This window comes from Sitophilus oryzae, unplaced genomic scaffold (assembly GCF_002938485.1).
Source record: "Sitophilus oryzae breed Bouriz unplaced genomic scaffold, Soryzae_2.0 scaffold_1639_pilon_pilon, whole genome shotgun sequence".
Classification (NCBI taxonomy): domain Eukaryota; kingdom Metazoa; phylum Arthropoda; class Insecta; order Coleoptera; family Curculionidae; genus Sitophilus; species Sitophilus oryzae.
Genome location: NW_022146324.1, coordinates 745,223 through 759,053, shown reverse-complemented (window position 1 = coordinate 759,053; position 13,831 = coordinate 745,223). Strand labels below are relative to the sequence as shown.

At 31.8% G+C, this 13,831-nt stretch overlaps 3 protein-coding genes across 9 annotated transcripts in view; 2 read left to right on the top strand and 1 right to left on the bottom strand.

Moving 5' to 3' along the window:
• Positions 1 to 6,314: 6,314 nt before the first annotated feature.
• On the bottom strand, positions 6,315 to 7,972 carry LOC115880605 (gamma-soluble NSF attachment protein-like). The gene is made up of 8 exons (XM_030897880.1): positions 7,763 to 7,972; positions 7,642 to 7,709; positions 7,496 to 7,580; positions 7,203 to 7,428; positions 7,080 to 7,150; positions 6,867 to 7,021; positions 6,566 to 6,807; positions 6,315 to 6,506 (listed from the first exon to the last, which is right to left on the bottom strand). Exons 1-8 carry the CDS (start codon positions 7,819 to 7,821, stop codon positions 6,396 to 6,398), a joined length of 1,017 nt encoding a protein of 338 aa, XP_030753740.1. The 5' UTR covers positions 7,822 to 7,972; the 3' UTR covers positions 6,315 to 6,395.
• A 135-nt stretch (positions 7,973 to 8,107) lies between these two features.
• Positions 8,108 to 11,514, top strand: LOC115880604 (ER membrane protein complex subunit 1). The gene has a single exon (XM_030897879.1). It carries the CDS (start codon positions 8,168 to 8,170, stop codon positions 10,835 to 10,837), a length of 2,670 nt encoding a protein of 889 aa, XP_030753739.1. The 5' UTR covers positions 8,108 to 8,167; the 3' UTR covers positions 10,838 to 11,514.
• Positions 11,515 to 11,980: 466 nt separating this feature from the next.
• The window catches only part of LOC115880586 (F-actin-monooxygenase Mical-like), a 170,200-nt gene continuing 168,349 nt past the window's right edge, over positions 11,981 to 13,831 (top strand). For 4 of the 7 annotated variants that reach the window (XM_030897849.1, XM_030897851.1, XM_030897852.1 and 1 more), the window contains exon 1: positions 11,981 to 12,194. The gene's annotated coding sequence lies outside the window, so the exon portion shown is untranslated. Of the gene's footprint in view, positions 12,195 to 12,513; positions 12,793 to 13,831 lie in introns of those variants that run through there. The other 3 variants (XM_030897853.1, XM_030897854.1, XM_030897846.1) reach the window with 2 other exon arrangements.

The window sequence follows — 13,831 nt, the reverse complement described above, 5'->3', positions numbered from 1 at the left end:
TTTTTTAGTCAGTGGTTTTATACAGGTACGGTTGAAAAGTTATTACTCTTCAACAAATAGGAGTAATTTTGACATCAAAATCAAATTTCTCGTGTCACAAAACTCCCAGATACCAATTTTCAACCAAATATTGACGTTACTTCAGAAATTATTTGGAAAAAATCGAAATAAAAATGAAACTTCTACACCCTGTATCTCCGAAACTAAGCATTTTACGACATACATTTATACGACTGTTTTTACTTATTTTGATCTGTAGAATATGCTGCCAAAGTTTCCCGAATACAGGTCGGACCACCCTGTATATTATATTATTATAAACATTTTTATAACAATCCATAATATAATATAATTTTCTGAATATTAACTAACAGGTGTGGATCGGCTGCTATGTTAATTTAAATACCTACATCCTTTACAATCAATTTTTTCATTTTAGGGAAATTTCAAATATATTAAAATGTGATATTGTCCTTTTGTTTATCTAAAAGTTCGAAAGTTTGCACTTGCACTGGACTGGCCGTATTAAAGCCGTCGACGTCGGCTTCTTTTGAGTTTACATAAAGAAAATTTTTTTTTTTCAGTTATCTGAATTAAGGTTGGCGGCAATCTTTTTTATCATAAATTTTTCGTTAGTATACCTACAGACTGTCTAACAGCACATTCGAATATTTTCAACATTTTTTAAAAAAAGGAAACTAAGTTATTTGTGGATTTTTTTTGGTAATTGATGAAAATTTTAAGTGCAATATATGTGCAGCAAAAATATAAAAATAAGCACTACAAATTTTAAAAGGCACATGGCATCAAAACACCCAACAGTTTCTTTGTAAGTTTTTGTAAAAAAATGATTCCTCTATTTATTCTGTTTTTATTGAAAATTTTGGGATCGAGCTTCCCAGTTTAGAGCGTACCAATTTAAAAATAGCAAAATCGCAATCGCAGTTTACAGTCACAGCGATTTATAAATCACAATCGCAGTTTTGCTCATCTCTAATATAAATGTATACCCTAAAATGCTTAGTTTCGGAGATACAGGATGTAGAAAATTCATTTCTTTTTGGATTTTTTCCAAATAATTTCGGAACTAAGGTCGATATTTGAATGAAAATTGGTCTCTGGGTATTCTTGGGCATAAGAAATTTGATTTTGATGTCAATAGCAGTGATGGAAAAAACTGATTAATTTCAATAATCGAGAATTTCAAGCGATTGCAATCACCGAGCGATCGCTCGAGCGAAATATCGCCCGTATTTAAAAATACGGTTTTTCGCCCACCGCTTAATAAATAAATAAATAAATTATAGTTGTTCATTTCCCAACAATATAAGTTGTTCATTTCCCATTCTTTTTTTAAGTTGTTCCCCAAATTGTTCATTTCAGTCAAATAACTATGTAGTCAACATGCATGTTTATTTTTTTGTTAGTAATGTATTGATAATTTCCATTCCAAATATCTTGAGAACGATTGCTCGTAGAGATTTTTACCACGAAAACCAAAACCAAACGAACCATTTTAGGATATAATTTTATATCAACTTTTTTACTGTATCTGCAGAATATGGTGCCGAAGTTTCCCGAATGTAATTTGGACCGCCCTGTATAATTCAAACATTTGCATTAGTTTATGAACAAAAAATATATTTTTAAAATGCGAAATAAAGTAGTTTTATCCTTAAATATAATCTAATAATATGGTGAATAAATTTGATCTAAATTATCTACAATGGTGATATTTTTAAAAAAACGATCGATTTGCAAAACTGGTGGTTGGTTTTATTACTTTGTGATCTGTTGCTTTTATTAAACAATATTTATATAAATGTTTATACCTATATTATATATTGTTGCAGATTAAATTAATCTGGATTTTTTTAGTGAAGTATTAAGAATGTACAAAGCGATTAAAAGAGTGAAGTTTATTGAAAATAAACACTCGGAACAGGTTAATCACCTTTTTTATTTGTGTAAACTTAAAACAATTTTTTTTCTGTTGTTTTATATCAGTCTCAATATTGTGTACCAATATTTAAAAAAACTATTTGATATACATATTGTTATATAAATGTTTTAGTACATAAACATTACCATATGATCGAAAAATAGGTCCAGTTTGCTTGGAAATCAGTCATTTCCAAGACAACCCTGACGCCGTTTTTTTTCGATCGTATCGTATATTAATAGTATATTTTTTCTCCATTGTATCTAGTAGTTAATGTTTTTTTATGACATTAACAAATAAAACTGCCCTAAAAATAATAAAGGAAGAAAAAATGTTAAAATGTATTTATTTTTTATATACTTTACACCATAAATTTACACCTGGAATATATCTTTACTATCTAATAGTGATTAGAAATGAAAACAATTGATTTAAAATAATATTTCTAGTAATAATTTAGGCCTAAATTAAAGTTCAACAGACAGTGTTTATATTCTATTAAAAATACATATAACTTTCAAATAAATATTATTCAACATCACATTTACCACAGCACCAAAACAGACATTTATCTGACATTTCCTATTTACATTTTACATTAAAAAAACACTATCGATAAATTACTAATAGTCCAGTTAATGAAGAGTGAAACCACGGCTTAGTTCGTCGACCGCGACTTTTCAGGCGGACTGTGTGTACTTTTTAGCAGGGTTGGAAAAAATCATGATTTTTAAAAAAAAATCAAAAAAATCAGATTTTTTTTATTTAAATCAGATTTTTTTGATTTTAATTCAAAACAATATTTAAATCGGATTTCCAAATGACTAGGACTTATTTCCAATTAAATTCCTATCCTAAATGGCTAAATCTTTATAACTCTGAGCGATACCAATAAATTAATAATTCTACGGCGCGTGTCATTTTTCCACGGTCACCAATATATTCCGCAAAAAAAGTCGCTCGCTTCAGATCAAAAGGATTTTTTTTCAAACGTCTCGAAAGTATTAATTTTTGTCATTTTAACGGCTAGGCATAAAAGCAAAGCACTATTACGCCTAAGCACAAAAGTACAAAAATATATTATTAAACTGATATTGTCAAATTCAACGAGTGTACAAATTGTTTCTCGATTACTGTTTGTATTATTTGCAATGTTTGAAATTGATTAAAAAATTATTTGTAATATTTAAACAAAAATAGTGTTTTATTCGGAGTAAAAGTATACTTTTTGTGCCTCCTTGTAACGTCGAAATAGATTTACGATGGCACTTCAAATGTACAGCATCGTCAAAAAGTATAACTTCTACTCTTAATAACACTGTTGTTCGGAAATAGTCTTAAGTCGAGAATGAAATTAGTAGGTATTATCTAATGTCAAGTGTAAAGTACTTACTGCAAATCAAAATGTCGGTAAGAATTTAGAAACATAACGTTTCAAAAAAAATATAAAACAACATATATTTTCTGACAACGATTATAGATTTTCGGGAATGAAGATATAGTATCTATATCAGAAGAACCTAGTTCTGCACTAGTCTGCGAATGATTTATGTATTCGAACTTCGAACAGCGAATTTTTGTCACTTATGCATAAATTTTTAAATAAATACCTGCGTTTAGCGGTCTTTGAATTCACACGAAATTGCTTCAAAAATCGGTTCAACATTTAAAGTGATGAATAGATATTTTTATATAGTTTTATAAAACTTACAATTATTTTTCGATTTATCTGTTATATCTGTTATATAAATATTTTTTTATAGTCTTCTAGGACAGATTTTTATAATTTTTACAGTCCTTTTTTATTTATTATAAAGTTGCAATAGATTTATTTTTTTTTATTTAAATCACATGATTAAAATTAAAAAAATCACTTGATTTAAATCACGATTTAAATCATGATTTAAATCATGCCAACCCTGCTTTTTAGAGAGTAGTTTTAGGGGGGAAAATTGAAAATTTTTGCAAATATCTGCGAAAATATGCAATTTACAAATTTTTTCTTGAAGTAAAAAAATGAAGCTTAGGTAATTACCTACAAAAATGATTATTATCATTTTTACGTAGAATTAGTAGTTTTCCAGATATTCCGCCTCGAAGATCCCTCAATTTTCAAGTCTTAACGCTCCGAAGATAGATTTCATAAGCGCATCATTGATTGATAGGACAAATTGTTTAATAACTCGGCTAAAATTTTATATTCTTTGATGATTCAAAGTTCGTTTAAAAGGGAGAATCAACAGCTATCAAATTTTGGAACTTGTTTGAATTTTATCATATTTTATGATAATAAAAAACCGGGCAAATAATCCTTGGCCCAAAAATTTTGAGATTTTGTCAAACTTATTCATATTTTCACTAATAATATTGTCTTATTTGTCAAGATTTTTTTTAACAGTTTTTTCTTAACAGTTGAGTCTCTATAAGCAACTCACAAACTTTAAAGTATTTGTTTAATCACATTTTAATACAACAGGTGCCATGAGAACATGTCCAACAGCAGCCATGGAGGTCATTCTAGAGCTAACACCACTGCACATTGTCGTCGGTAGTTATATGCCAATGCGACAATGATTAGAATGGTCATTGACGGAAACAGTACTGGAAGAATTTTCCACTTCTCCAACTCCCATTGGATGACATACCAAGAATTTACAACTTTGAGAAACACCTTACTGGAGTATTAAGTAATAAAAAGGTTTGGAAGGAAGAAACGTTTGCCCAGCATGTAAAAGACCATACCATAACGTGGTATACTGATGCTTCGAAAAACAAAGCAGGGATAGGAGTATTTAGGCCGAAAACTAAATATTCCGAACCAATAGGCACATACCCCAGCATCCTTCAGGCAGAAATTTACGCTATCGAAAGATGCGTACAATTATTTATCTTAGACAGGAACTATCGAAAACAGGAAATAGCTTATCCGATAGTCAAGCAGCACTAAACGCGATCAACTCAGTAACCATCAATTCGAAGTTGGTCAAAGAATGCCTAGAGAAGCTCAATAAATTAGGCAAAGAAAATAAGTCCTCCTACTCTGGGTGCCTCATTAGTATGGTGCCATTACTAGGTGCCTCACCAAGGGATAGAAGGCAATGAAAAAGCAAATGATCTAGCTAGAAAAGGAGCGAACACTCCACTAACTGGACCAGAACCGTTCTGTTTTCCAAGCGGGAACCAACTAAAAGCGGAAATAAAGAATCTGGAAGACTCCATCCGTAACCTGGAATGGGTGTCTTCCAACGGTCTAAGACACTCGAAAAAGTTCCTCAGAACTTACGAAGTCAAAGATTTTCCTTGATTTATGTTATAAAAACAATCTTCGGATTGTCACGGGGTTTCTAACAGGACACTGTCTCCTCAACGAACACCTCAGTAGGCTGAAGCTGAGAAACAACGGCGAATGCAGATTCTGTGGGGAAAATGGGAAAACACCAGAACACCTTATCACTGAGTGCGCCGAGACGACGACGGTTCGTGCCATGAACTTTGGTACGGCTGATGTTAAGGATGGAGAGCTGGCCTCTGTTGAGCCGTCTCAGATACTGGCTTTTGTTAAAGCCCTGAGACTGTATGATGAGTTATAACTCAAAAAAGGGGAACGCACAATAGATCTGTAAGGTCGCGATGATTAACTCCCCTCCTAAACATTCTACATATTTTAATAAAAAAACAACTATTAGTGAGTGGCCTTTTCCGCTTTTTTGGGATTTCCGATACATGCATAATTACGAATAGTCGAATTGGTTTCTTTTTACGAACTTTACGAAAAGAAGTGTCAGGATCATTTTTTAGCTAAGGACCCAATCTTCCATTTGATCATGAAAATCATCTACATGCCATATTTCGGTTAATATTGCCGGAAACCCCGTTCTTTGACCCTTTAGAGCCGTTTTTAAGCGTTTTCCCCGAACTTTACGAAAAAAAGTGTCAGGACCTTTTTTGTAGATAATGAACTTCATTTTTTATTCCAAGAAAAAATTTGTAAATTGCATATTTTGGCGGAAATTTGCGAAAAAATGATTTTTCGGCCATTTGGGACGTTTTTTTCAGCCAAAGCTGGCCGAGCACGGTGCTACAAATTTTGCCCTAAACCTAAAACTACTCCCCAAAAGGTAAACAATCCACCTAAAAAGTTATGGTCGACGAATTAAGCTGAGACTTGAGTCTTTTCTTGTCCTTATTTACTGGACTATAATTAAAATTAAGCTTAGCAATCATTGAAGCCCTTATATAATAATTGTTGAAATTTGTCAATAAATAAAGGTTACAGCTCACTTAATTTTCAAAAAGCATAACACAAAAAAAATGCGTTAGGTATAAACAGAGTACCCTCTAATAGTTATAAAAACCTTTAAACATTTTACAATTATGAATTAAGACCTATATTTCTGAAACAGGTTCTAATTTTTTGTTAGATCAAGCATGTGATGAATAAAATTGGGATTTTTTAACATAAACCACCTGCATATTCATCCTCATCATCTGCTGGTTGATCTCTGCTTTTTTCTTGATGATCTTCGTCCCCATTATTTCCTTGATAACTAGCAGTTGGAGTGTACTAGAAATTATTTTAGTATTTCATGAATTTATTCATCATAATGCAAGTTAAATCCTTACTTGGTCTGTCATAGGTCTGACAGGCTTATATTCATCAGCGGCGTTTTCAATGATGGGTTTCTTTTGAATTACCACACCCCCTTGCGGCAGTGGTACATTCCTTGCCAAAATTGCATATTCCACGTCCATGTTTTTAATAAAAGAGTCATTCAGTGCTCTTTTAGCAGTCTCGGGATCTTCCTCATCGTAAGCTTGAAGGAGCATCTCCAAATTTTGTATCTCTGGTGCTTCACAGTAACTTCCTAAAAATGAAATAGATTTATTATGAGAAATGAAATATTAAAAAAACATATATTTGTACCCCACTCTTTAAAGGCTTTTTCTGCAGCGACAATGTCTCCTCTAGCTAACTGAACTAAAACAAGTCCCACCACAATTCGTCCTAAAGCTCTCTGATTTTCAGTTTGTTGATAAAACCCTATCTCTCTTCTTATAGCATCAGCTGCTAAATCATATCTAAAATTAACATAACATTTACTCTATAGCTTACTCCCCCATATTGTTTAAACTTTACTGTAATAATTTTATATGCAATCTGGCCACCTTACTGGTATGCTCTGCTGCTTGTCTTGGATTATCTTGTATCTAAAAAGTAAATTTCATACACCTAATATATAAAATTTAAAAATGTTTATACCACTGATATTTCTGCAGCCTGCTTGTATAAATTTAAAGCTTCAATTGGAACTTGAGACTCTAGAATTTTAGCAGTCTTCTCTAGTGTAGAAACAGCAGAATCAGCATTTCCATTAGTTTGAAACATATTTGCGGCACGCTCTGCCATTTTGTAAATGTCTCGAATGTCTCCCATCTCCTTGGACACCAAAATGCACTGATCAAGTGCCTTTGCTGCATGAAAAACTCTATCTAGCATTAAGTAAATATAAATTATGACAAAAACATTATTGAGAGAACTATAAAAAAGGATACGCTCTGTTCTCTTTGAAACACTCTACAGCTTTCAGAAGGCACTCTTTGCACTGTTGATAAGCTTTTACATTACGAAAACACGTCGCTAAAATATATAGTGTTTAAAAATATGTACCTACATGATTTAAAGCAATATGAAAACAAACCTGCTTTATTATATTCATCGGCAGCATTTTCGTAATCTGGACGCCACTTTAATAACGACGTTTTTAAACTGAAAATAAAGAATTTAAGTAAAAAAAAATTACAAATATAGTTCAAGTCTACCTCTTTTCGGCATTTTTGATATGTTCGTATCCCTCTTCCATCTTCTTATTGCTTGCCATCTTCTTCAACTTCGAATACTTAACTGTTTCCCCAATGTTTCCTAATCAAGTTTAATTTATTTTTAAAAATATATTAACAAAAGCCTTTTAAATAATACACTAATGTTTACAATTATAATTTTGACACCATTTGACACATTTCGCATTTGACATTTTGAGGTGGGGCAGTTTAAGTGACAACATAATCCATAAATTTGTTGCTACAAAATATTGTGCCACCTTTAGTTAAAGAAGAAAGGTGATTAAATGTGGCAACGTGGTTTTAAATTGACAACTGTGCCTTGTCATTCCTCAAAATTTAAGGTTATAATTCGTTATATTAAATTGTCAGACCTATGTAACTAAAATGGCCAATTTTCGATCAATATACAAAATACAAGTGTTTTTAACAATTCTAATTCATCTAACAGTGGCCTTATATGAGGATCAAGTAGGAAAGTTCGACTGGAAAAGATCATTTGTAGGAAAAGTAAAGTTTGTCAGCTTTGAAGCAAAGCGAATTATTGTCGCTACAGAAGAAAACGTTCTGGCCACTTTAAATTTAAATAACGGAGATATTCAATGGAGGCAGATTTTAGAAGATCCGAGTAACTATCAACTAGAATTATTACATGTTAATAAAGACATATTGACTGTTTCTGGTGTTCGCAATAATTGGTTAGTTCGTACTTGGAATATAAATACAGGGACACTTCTAGCAGAGTGGGTTATAAATGCAGAACGTACGGTACCGAGTGCTTTTACAATTATCAATGGAAAAATATTACATCTAGTGCCAATAACTGGATCCCATTTAGAAATCACTACATATTCTTTTATCGACCATGAAAATGGAGTTTTAAAAGGTGTAACTAGAATAGTTTCTGCACCATGGTTGACTAATATCTCAAACTGTGTTTTTGCTGGATTACATTATGTATGTGTAGGTTCAAATCAATTGCATTTCATTAACTTGGATCAAGAAAATTCAAAGTTTATTACTAAACCTTTAGATACCTTTATAGAGAGTGAAGCTGGAAAAATAATCTTAATAGAGTATAAACATAAAACTCCTTCATTTTTAATGTTGTCTAACAATATAGCTAAGTTAGCATCTATTGTTGATGAAAATATAGTAATTAAACCATTTGATTTAATGCCAAACGCAGTTAATGTGGTTGGCAATGGTAAGGATCTAATTTATCAATTGGAAGCAAATGATAATAAAGAGAAATTAATTCGTATTAAGGTCAAAGATTTTCAAACAGGGGCAGATGAGTTTTCAGTTGATTTAGATTACCCCCTAGGTTTAGGAGCCCCAATAATTCTAGGAGCTCAAAACAGAGGCTCATCATCCGATTTACTTTTAAGTACAACTGACAATGCTTTATTGCTTGTTAGACTTCCTGAAGCTAAAATATTATGGAGTAGAGAAGAAGCTTTAAGCAATATAGTGGCTACCGAATTTTTTGAGTTACCAATATCTGAATTGGATGCTTCTATTGAACATGAATTTGATAATGAGAACGATATTTTTGGCATGTTTTCACACAGAATTTCCACTCAGATCAATCAGTTTTACAATCTAGTCTTTGGAAATAAGTTACTGCAAAATAGTGGTTTAGTAAGAGATGAATTTGGTCTTCATAAAATTATTGTGGTTGCTACCAGAGCAGGAAAACTCTTTGCACTAGACACATTAAGTGGTTCTATTGCTTGGAGTTACAGATTACCAAACATACAACCTTTTTTGGGGCTTAACGGACAAGAACAAATGTTACTTTATGTTCAGAGAACTGCCCAATTTGCTCCCTTGCCGGCACACTGTATTCTACTTGCTCAAGATACAATTACAGGCAATGGAATACTTTTTGAATTTGATCCAATAACTGGATATTCTGATAAAGGTATCCAAAAACTGCCATACAGAATATCTCAGGCAACTTTACTTTTACAACATGATAAGAACTTTTTAAAACCACTGCTTGTTCTATCACAAGATAATGAATTGTATGCCTATCCCAGAGATGCTGTATCTGTCATAAAGGACCATTTTTCTACAATATTTCTCTATACTGCAAATTCAGAAACTGCAATTTTAACTGGATTTACATTAAAATATAGTACCGAAAACCAAATGGTAGTTAAAAAGTCATGGGATATAGACTTAAAACCCTCAAAAATTGTTGCACTTGGAGTTAAACCACAGAATGAACAGGTTCATTCACAAGGAAAAGTATTGTATGACCGTTCAGTATACTATAAATATGTCAACCCTAATTTATTAGCTGTAGCAACCATTTCACCTGATCCAATGCATCATAATGTGTTAAGTATTTACCTCATAGATGGAGTTACAGGCTTGGTAGTATATGGAACCTCTCATAAGCGAGCTAAAGGTCCTGTCCATCTAGTCCACTCTGAGAATTGGCTTGTTTATTCTTATTTCAATGAGAGATTTAGAAGAACTGAATTAGCAGCTCTAGAACTTTACGAAGGACACTTACAAAGTAACAGTACTGCATTTAGTTCATTTGCTGTGAGTCAGTTGCCACATATTCAAAGCCAGTCGTATATTTTACCTCTGGTACCCCTTAAAATGGCTGTGACACTTACCGAAAGGGGTATCACCAACAAATTTTTACTAGTCGCAATGAGTTCAGGGGCCGTTCTGGAGATACCGTGGCTGTTACTGCAACCACGTTTCGAAAATATGCCTTGTGGACCCGAAGAAAGCTGTATTCCTTACATGCCTGAAATCCCAATGCATCCCGAAGCAATAATTAACTATAACCAAACCCTCGGTCGTATACGGGGCATCGAAGTGGCGCCTGCGAGGCTGGAATCGACCAGTCACATTCTAGTGCACGGCTTGGACATTTTCTACACCAGAGTGGCGCCGTCCAAGACGTTCGACGTGCTCAAAGAAGACTTTGACCATAAACTGATTGTTTTAGTGTTGTCCGCACTAATTATAGCAACTTTTGTTACTAAAAAATTAGCGGCTCGAAAAGCGTTAAAGCAGGCGTGGAAATAACGCGTTAGAAATGAATAGAAAATTGTTATGTTTTTGTTTTTGAATGTGTTTAGAAGGGTCACGGGCTTTTTGTAAAGTTGTTCGAGTTTTTAGGTCAGTTTCTAGAAGCATAGTCAAATTTAAAGTTCCCACAAGAGAACAACTTTACAGAAAGTATAATGTATATCTTTAAGTAACTATTTATAAAATATTTAACTTGTAGACGTACATTCTTTTTTCTATGGATCATGGATATTCTCAAATAGTTCTTTAATACCATATGATCGAAAAAAAAAACGCGTCAGAGATGGCTTGAAAATGAAGAGTGCTTAGTGTCATTTTATATGTAAAATTATATGGGTAATGTCATGAATTGTTATTTTAAAGCTAACTGGATGCCGGTTTTTTCGTTGATACGGTATTTATACTTTTAAAAAATATACCTCATATACCCTTTGTTCATTATTAAGGAACATTGAGAAACTCCTTGAACATATGTAAACTAGAAATAATGAATAGTTCATAATTTTTAAACACCTCAAAATTAGTCTGTAATATAAGGTTTTTTTCAGAAATGTTTTGTATAATATGCATGTCACAAAAAGTTTTGGTGATATATAAGTTCATTCTTTGATAAAGTATTGTATGTATTACAGTTGTGATGTACAAATAATAAATAAAAATTATGATAATTTAAATGTCCCTAATTTAATATCCGCTCTATTAAACCTATTAAAAGCGCTATGATGCGCAAAATCTAATAAAACACTACTAAAAAGACGACCTGATAAATATCTCATCTATGAAATTTAAGTAATTACTTTAATAAACAAATTCTAATTCATTTAAACAAAGTCGCTAAGAAAAAAAAATCAAAATATCAACAGAAATATCAGCGCGTTTTGATGGGCAAAATATAATAAAATTAACCAAATATATAACCAAAAACAACCTAGTAAAATGTCATCTATGAAATTTAAATTATGTAAGAATTGACATTCATTAATAAACTAATTTTGATTACATTTAAACAAAGTCGCCCAGAAAAAAATTAAAATTCCAACAGAAATTCGTTTTCCCTAATTATGCCCCCTCCAAAAATTTTATATGCAGATGTTGACCGTCAGATAACGCCACGCGTCGTTTCGAATTCCTCATGTCAATTTTTTATGGCAGTTCGTGCTGTGACATTTGGGGATTCGCGTTGTCCACAACAAGCAAATTTGCAATCCAAACAATCGGCAATTTCGTTTACATTTCTTTAGGAAATCGAGTGAATTTCATAAATAAAGTGCAGTGCAATATACAGTTATCCTCAGTGAAGTGCTTTGGAGGTTAGATTTCTTAAAACACTGGACTGTCTTGCAACTTTCTGTGGGTACGTATATTTAGAAGAATTACTAGTTTAGTTTTCAAAGAGATATTTTTAGGATTCACTCACTGGCCGTAGCATCAGTTTACGGTTAATCTAATAGCATACGATATATTACAGTCGTATAAAAAGACGTAAAACATTATTAAAATATGTCTAACATAGCATTTTTATATAACAGTAAATACAATTCCAAAATAATTCTAATTATTTATCACATAGACAACACTTGAGGAAAGAAGTGATTTGATAAGAATTCAGACAATGCAATTATAAAGATAATTGAAAGATTTTATTTTATAATTAGAAGGTAATTGAGGCACAGTGTGGATGAGCTGTTTTGTGCAATTATTCAATTAAGTCGGGTTTTCTTGCGCGAATGTTTCTTGATTTCTTTACGAGTTGCTTTCTAACGTTCAATCATAACATGGTGCATAGTATTCTGGTTATTTCATAAACGTCCTTCAGCTTTAAAATCGGCTGAGTAATCTTTAAAGGTACGGTCAGGTAATCGTGAGATATTTCATTGTTTTTTACTTATGAATATGCAAAATTATGAACTTGAAAACCCGACTGAAACCCCCAGAAGTGTCCTAATAGTCTGGTAAGTCGGTACTTTTATTTTTGAATAAAGAGAGATTTATTTTCGAGACTAGACGGCCAGCGCAGCGGGTTGTCCAACCCCAATATAAACCGGCGTCGGGACGTTTCGATCCACGTCTCCTCCCTAACATCGTCGGTATGATAAATATATTTTCTTTGTACAAATTTAAGTAGAAGTTTTGTACTAAAATTATAAGTAAATTTCAAAGTTATCCACCTGGAAAAGAAACTATGTGTTTACCTACATTATTAAATTACATTTCAACTTTAAAAATAGTTTGTACCTATCTAGCTGGAACATATATAATTTATTCCAATCTATTATATGTATACATATAATTAGATCTAATTCTTACATAATAAGTAATTAAAATTATTTTGATAGAAAATGACAAAGTTCACAAAAGAAGCACTCAATTTGATTTATTAATAGATGTGCGGATCAATTCTCAAATTAAAAATAAATAGAAATTATAAATGTATCTGTAATGGTGGAAAAAATGTATGTATAACTGTCAGAAATTTGTAGATAAATTAATAAGATACTTAGTTGGCTTGGAAAAGACAATAATTTCAAATTACGAAAATATTTTCGGAATATGCACATTTTTATAAACCATGCAATATTTATACATATAAAACGTTTTTCATATCTTTGTCAACAACAACGATATTGGACTTCCCCGCACCTCGCACTAATGGGCCTTCCTGTATGATTTTAATTCTGTTTTATAAATTTGTCAGTGTTTTGTTTAAACTAAATTAGACTATTTTAATTGAGAATGATTAAAGGACTGTATCAATTTTATTCTAAGTGAGGTAATTAAACATAAAGCCTCTAATATAAATAATTACCATGAATAACATTTAATTGTAATCAAATTGCAATAACACTATATTAAAGTGAAATGAAATATCAACAACAGATTGTCTGGGAGAACTTAAAAACATTTAATGATGATAGATTATATTGTATTTTCTAGATACTTTACATTTCCAAGATTTTCTTGTTTTAAACATCACCTAGTAATATTAATTAC

Bases quoted from the DNA above. Each gene is read 5' to 3' on its own strand.
- LOC115880605 (XM_030897880.1), bottom strand. From the start codon at position 7,821: ATGGCAAGCAATAAGAAGATGGAAGAGGGATACGAACATATCAAAAAT. The intron at 7,710-7,762 runs GTAGACTTGAAC...CTTTATTTTCAG, and splicing joins ATCAAAAATGCCGAAAAGAG to TTTAAAAACGTCGTTATTAA. The intron at 7,429-7,495 runs GTATCCTTTTTT...AATGCTAGATAG, and splicing joins TGTTTCAAAGAGAACAGAGC to AGTTTTTCATGCAGCAAAGG.
- LOC115880604 (XM_030897879.1), top strand. From the start codon at position 8,168: ATGGCCAATTTTCGATCAATATACAAAATACAAGTGTTTTTAACAATT.